Consider the following 7094-nt stretch of genomic DNA (forward strand, 5'->3'; position numbering starts at 1 on the left):
GCAATACTAATGAACAAATCCATCAACATGTCTACAAATTTCTGCAACGAGTCATCAAGCCCACAGAATGTGACTTGTGACTTTGGCTTTGGCTCTCTTCCCGTCAAAATCGTTAAAATTATTCTTTACACCATCATTTTGTTGTCCAGCTTTGTTGGAAACGCTCTCCTGATCAGAATCGTGCATAAACGAAAAGAGATGAGAAATACGATCAATTATTTGAATGTTAACATGGCGGTGTCCGACTTTGTCTACATTTCGAGGGTGCGAACCATCCTTTTACAAATAGTGCCATTGGTTGCCATAACGATGTTACACTGCGCCATAGCAATGGCTTTACGAAGACAAGACAGAGCTCTTCAATGCAGAGCAGAAAGATAAAAGAAAACGGCGAGCGATTAAGGTGACCTTCTGTGTTATTGCAGGATTTTACATTTGCTTTTTTCCAGCACTGCTTGCATCTCTCGTGATGCAGTATAAAGTTATTATAGAGTCTTGATGGCTTTAGAAAGTGCTAGTGTTTGTAGTGGCTGTCTTGCTTTGCTTCTCGTCAACAATCAATCCAGTCTTTTGTAAGGTATTTGTTCAAAGCTTCCGTCGTGAATTCATACAAATTGCAAGTTCGTGTTGCAGCAAACGGTTAACAACATATAACACAAACCACAAAGAAAAATGCGAGCGAGAGAAAGTAACTCTGCAGAAGATATAAAGAACAACTGGTGCATTTGAAGCCGAGAATCTCGCATTTAGCAAGTTAGAGGAAATTAAAGACAAAGTGAATCACGTTTTTAGTAAATTATATTCCAAACTTCTGTATGTTAGTTACTCTGTCAAAACTAATGACTTTGCGGGAGTCATAAATTAAAGTACTGCCGACATAGTGAAGGTTATTGACTAAAGTGTACATGTATGCTATAGGTCGACGCACACAGCGTTGTTTTCTGGTAACAGTTTCTTGTGTAATAACGGAGAGGTAGCGAGCAATTGTACAATCAGGTAAAAACCAAAAGACGATGCAATCAAGAAACAAATAAGTATGGTCAAAAGTCCATAATTTTATGTAAACCTCTGCTCAGGTGAGGTTATCTGTTGGGAGGAATCCTGTGTTAACTACTGATCAAGCTGTTGATAGGGTTTTAAATGAGACATTTTATGAGTGAAAACAGAGATGAATATTTACTAAGCACTTGTAAAAAACCACAACAACAACATTCCCAAGCTGAGTAAACTATATTATGTAAACCATATATTTTAAACTACTTAAATCTGAAGGGGAAATAAAAAAAAATCGCTTTCTTCTGTTTTCACTTTTTCGGTTTTGTAAAATTAAATTTTAATAAGATCCACTTCAGCCCGGCCAACAGTAAATAAATGCAACAGTAAATAAATGAAGCACAATTCACGGCAGGTGTATAAATGAAACCTTACATCAGGGCACAACAGGTTTTTCATTAAAGTCGTGGTCTGAACACAGCCCTCTATATCGACACTATAATTTGATTCTAAAATATTGAAAAATCAATTTCCGTTTCCTGACGGGGAATGTTTACATAGAGAAACAATTTGCCATTTTAAAATAGGACTTTATTAAAATTATATAATATTCATATGAAATTGTCAGTGATTAAAACACTTGTAATAGATTATTTTCAATTTATGCATGTCAAACGTTAAGACATCTCTTTCCGGAATTTTGGAAGTCCTTGAACATCATTTTATTGTGGCATTGGTTATATCTTTGAAACTGTTAGGAGTTAGATTACTGATCCAGCGGGCAGCATTTAATATCCGCAAAATTAGTTTATCCAAAATCGGTAAATTCTCAATCAAATGGAGAAACAAGAATGAAGCGTCCTTTAACATTTTTCTTATGACCTTAATCATCTTCAGGCCAGGAGGTGCAAGTAGTACAGATGGCTACAAATTTCAGCAACGAATCATCAGGCCTTCACAATGTGACTTGCAACGTTTACTTGCAAAACTCCTTCCCAGTCAAAATCGTTAAAATTATTCTCTACTCCATTATTTTGCTGTCCAGCTTGGTTGGAAACGCTCTTCTGATCGCAATCGTGCGCAAACGTAAAGAGTTGAGAAATACGATCAATTATTTTATTGTTAACATGGCGGTGTCCGACTTTGTCTACCCTGTAACAGTCATCCCAGTACAACTGACTCAGATAGCGACCAGTTCTTGGCATTGGCACATCACTGGCATAGCAGGGTTAGTCTTCTGCAAACTGATAAACTTTATGCAGGATGTTTCAATCAGTGTTTCTATACAAAGCCTCGTTTGGATCGCTTTAGATCGGTTTGTAGCGGTGGTGTTACCAATGAAAGCTCACCTCATCTCGTCAAGATTTCGCGCCTTTGCTATCGCTTCCACTTGGATCGTGGCGATGGTAGGAAACTGTTTAGGTTTGTATATACATGAATTGATCGACGAAAGAGAAGAGGCTATATGCACAACATTTTACAATGATACACTTTTAGTAAGAACTTACGAGAGAATACGTACAATCGTCTTCCTTATTGTACCATTGGTTGCCATAACGATTTTGTATTGCGTCATAGCAGTACGTTTGCGAAGACAAGACAACTTTCTTCAATGCAGAGTGCATCAGAAAGATCAAAGGAAACAGCGAGCGATTAAGATGAGTTTCTGTATTATGGCTGCATTTTACATGAGTTTTCTTCCGATGTTATCATTTTTCCTCATAAGGCAATATGAAATTGCAGTGCCTTGTTTATTTTGGAAAGCCCTTTGGTTTTTAGCACCTTCCGCGGTTTATTTCTCGTCAATGCTTAATCCAATCATTTGCATGTTATTTATTCAAAGTTATCGTCATGGTTTAAAAGAGATTCTCAATTCGTGTTGTTGCAAGCGGTTAAATACACACAACATGGAAACAGGTGAACAACAGGAAATTAGTCTTCAAGAGATAGGAGTAACTGCAACAAAACATCGCACTGAGTTTGCGGGTCGGAAGAAAAGACAAACTCAGCCTTGTACTTGACTACTTTGAATAATTACATGTATTAGTCTCTTCTCTATCAGTTTGTAAAGTAAGTAAAGTAATTTATTTATTCACGTAACACCCAAGAGCTTACAATAAAACTCGTTCGAACGTGCACGTGATAAAAAATATAAATAGTAATTCATTTGCAGCAGTTTGGTTGGAAATTTTATTTATAAAGGAATCCCAAATAAATGCGTGAAGGTATATAGGGTCGTATAGGTCGAGTGTATTGCCGAACATGACTTTAGTGTTAATGAAAATTTTAATTTTTATGTAGCCAAGGATCTTTATTCTTCTTAGGTCCAGTGGTTCCACTGGATTTTGCCAAATTATTGTCCGCACTTACAAGATTTTTTCTTCCCTTGAGAGGAAATGTACAGTTCGTTCAATGGCGTTTAAACGGAGCACTGAAAAAACGCGTTTTGCCGATGCTCTCAGCTGCGAAAGACGATTCACACATGACAATCAAAGATGGTGGAACGAAAAGTAAACAACAAGAGTGCTTCTAGTTTCCAGTTCTCTTCGGTTTGATAATGGAGTTATTCTCACAAAAATCCTTGATCGCCTCCCAGCATTAAGCGATTTGTCATCGCATTATTATCAAAAGCGAGAACTGTGGAGCCGGGACACCTTTCACAAAGCTGTGTTGAAGAGTGGGTTTTTTTTCTCTTTTCCATAAATATCTTCGCAATATTTGGCAATGTTATCATGTGCTTACACAGCTATAGCGTGATTTTCAAGTACCGTGATCGTAGTTACATTTCGGCACTTGTGAAGAAATTGATGTTTATCTAAATGCTATTAAACACTTCATGGTTATTCCCGAAGCTTGAGGACTGGACTAAAATTAAAAAAAATCTCGTACAATTGGCCGCAGGCTTTTCGTGATATCTTAGTTAATAACTTGGGTTCTTTCAGCGAAACAGATCGACTTCTAAACCAGACGTTAAACAAGATTTGGGATTACGCTACCTGTTTCGGGTAAAATAGAGAAATTATATTAAATTTGCATTTCTTAGCAGGGAATATTTGTATTTAAAATCGAGTTTGTAATAGACCTCAAACAGTCGCCTTGACGTGCGAGCAAGAATGTAATAATTATGCAAATCATTTGTAGAAAGTAACCAGAATTTCAGACATAGAAAGACGTTCGAAAATTCTAGCCACAGTAGAGAAAAAAAAAGAAACTTTATTGTAGTAAGACTATCGCAGTTTAAATTTGCAGTTATAAAATAGAATTTTAATTTACATAAAAATTACAAAAGATTGTTGATTTTAATTAGTTAAGATCAACAGAATGAAGACAGAAAATTAAAGTTTACTTTAATTCCAAGAACTCAATACAAGTTACAGCTGGGCTGCAACGCCAACAGCAACAAAAACAACAAAAGGTTCGTAGTAATGTAGTTTTTTTTTGCCTATAAAGTTCTCACTATAATTGTTGGTAAAAAACATCTGGTGTTTTTTCAAGATATGCTTTCTCTCAGTTTTTAATTAGATAATATTTTTTTCATTCGTTTAGGGTGATATCAGGGCGGAAGAAGCTATCCATAATTACAATACGCGCACTCCACTGACAGATCAAACAAATTTCAGTATTTACAGACTTCCAAGGCATACCGCGGAGTGAATTACGACAATCATGAGTTCTTTCGACATATCTACAAATTTCAGCAATGTATCATCCAGCTTGAAGAACGAGACTTGTGAAGTTTTCGATAACTCCTTGTCAGTTAAAATCACTAAAATTCTTGTGTATTCCATTATTTTGCTGTGCAGTTTGGTTGGAAACGCTCTTATAATCATCATTGTGTACAAGCGCGAGGAACTGAGAAAGACGATAAACTACTTTATCGTGAATATGGCGATTTCCGATTTCGTGTTTCCATTAACAGTCATCCCCGTTAGTTTGGCGATGCTAGTTACGGAAACAAATCAATGGCCTTTCCCTGGAACGGCAGGATTAATCTTTTGCAGGCTGAAAAGCTTTCTGGAGGCTGTTTCGATTACTGTTTCTACAGAAAGTCTTATTTGGATCGCTTTAGATCGTTTTGTAGCAGTGGTGTTACCGATGAAAGTCCATCTCATCTCGGCAAGATTTGGCCGTTCTGCAATTGCTTCCACTTGGGTCGTTGCGATAGTATTAAATTATTTCTTTTTATATGCGTTCGAGTCGACAGCAGGGGCGGATCCAGGATTTCAAAAGGGGGGGTGGATGGCAGACCATTAGGGTCTAACCCTAACCCTAACCCTAACCCTAACCCTAAGTGGCGGCAGACGGCGAAACGTGGCGTAACAACAACCAGACATGAGCGAGAGCTAATTTTTCTTTCTTTATTTATTTTCTATTTCAAATAAAGTGACATTTCGAATTTTTTTTTACTGAAAAATGGGGGGTGGATATCCACCCTAACCACCCCCCCTGTATCCGCCCTTGGACAGATGAAAATGGGGAAATAATTTGCAACAATTTCTACGATACTTCAAATTTAACTTATACAAGAGTGTATACCGCCCTTTTCCAGATCATACCTTTATTAGTCGTAACGATTTTATATCTTATCATTGCAATCACTCTACGAAGGCAAGACAAAGCTCTTCAATGCAGAGCTGTGCATCAGAAAGATCAAAGAAAACGTCGAGCCATTAAGATGAGCGTCTGTATTATGGCTGCATTCTACATCTGTGGCCTTCCAATGCTTTTATTCGCTATATTTTGGGAATATGGAGTAAAACTTTCTTGTTCGTTTTCAAATGTATTATTGAATGTTGCTTCTGTGATGTGATGGAAAGATGAACATATTCTAGAAAAGAAAAAAAATGACACAGAGAACAGAGAATCAACAAATGTAAGCAAGCAAGAAAACCTCACTCGCACATAAAAAAATGGAAAAAGGTCATTTAGTTTTCTCTAGAAGATAATTGCGTCTGCATAATTTTTTTTGACCTCCATAAACTCAAAGAGGAAAGAACCATATGAGCAAGTCTTTACCTACTTGACAAAAAAGAAACAAATATTTTCTTTGTCTTCAGATGAGTGTTTTTTTTTTCATGTTGTCATGTCTTTTCCTGAACATTTATACTAAAGGTACTTTTTTTATCAGGGATGTATTTGTCATCAGCAAATTTAGCAGCTGTAAACATTAAAAAAATAAAAAGTAAAAGCTGTCATTAAAGTGAATAGTATTTTTGTGGAAGTAGCCAAGATTAATAAACGTTCTAGTCACTAGAACTTTTATCCAACGGTAATTTGAAGCTGACTTTTTTTTTTTATCTTTTTTTTAAACGAATCGAAATTAATGCATGTAGGGTCGAGTGCACTGCTGAACATGTCTTCAGTGTTAATGAAAATTTCAATTTGTTTGGTGCCAAGTTCTCTTATCCCTTTGACACCCAAATTTTCCCAAAAAAACGCTTTTTTTAGCCGCTAAACTGAAATTTTGGTACTATGGTCTTGAATTTACCTCAACTTTGCTAAAGAAGCACTTTTTTACACTTCAGCAACATTTTGATAAAGATTCTGTGTAAAAACGTACAATATTTTACTTTGGTGCATGCGCATAAGCATTTTTTTTTTTTTTTGCTGAACCGTTCCAAATTTTTTTTTGCCCCTTTTGCTTCCTTTTTTCCTGCCTTCTTATTCTCCTTACTTTCTACTCTTCATATCCTTTCTTTTGGCCAAACAAGTTTTGACGTTATCATTGGAAAACACTGAAAAGGGGACCTTGACCAATTACAGGTGTACTGGCCTGTTTAAGCAACGATTTTGCACCAAAAATGGATTGTGCTTTTCTTTGATTAGCTCTGTCAGAATGCAACCGATATTCAAAATGAACAGTCCTGTAGAAAGGTCGATCCAAGCTCTGTCAGATTCTTATCACGAAATTCCACTGACGTGCTTATTGATGACGTCACAAGTGAATCAATGACTGCACCTCCAAATAGCGCCTGAATGCGCGTTTAGGAGTGAAAGGGTTATTCTTCTCAGGTCCGGACTTGGTTCAATCACTGTTTTTTGCAGTATTATTAACCGCACTTACAAGATTTTTTCTTCCCTTGAGAGGACGTGTACAGTTC

General features: G+C 36.6%; 1 protein-coding gene across 1 annotated transcript; it reads left to right on the forward strand.

Annotated features, from left to right (window-relative positions):
• The first annotated feature begins 2120 nt into the window (after nucleotides 1–2120).
• Nucleotides 2121–3014, forward strand: LOC144664290 (G-protein coupled receptor 15-like). The gene has a single exon (XM_078525394.1). It carries the CDS (start codon nucleotides 2121–2123, stop codon nucleotides 3012–3014), a length of 894 nt encoding a protein of 297 aa, XP_078381520.1.
• The last annotated feature ends 4080 nt before the right edge of the window (nucleotides 3015–7094 follow it).

Source organism: Oculina patagonica, chromosome 8 (assembly GCF_052425735.1).
Source record: "Oculina patagonica isolate OP01 chromosome 8, crgOcupat, whole genome shotgun sequence".
Taxonomy (NCBI): Eukaryota; Metazoa; Cnidaria; class Anthozoa; order Scleractinia; family Oculinidae; genus Oculina; species Oculina patagonica.

Coding starts and splice junctions, on each gene's coding strand:
- LOC144664290 (XM_078525394.1), top strand. CDS start 2,121: ATGGCGGTGTCCGACTTTGTCTACCCTGTAACAGTCATCCCAGTACAA.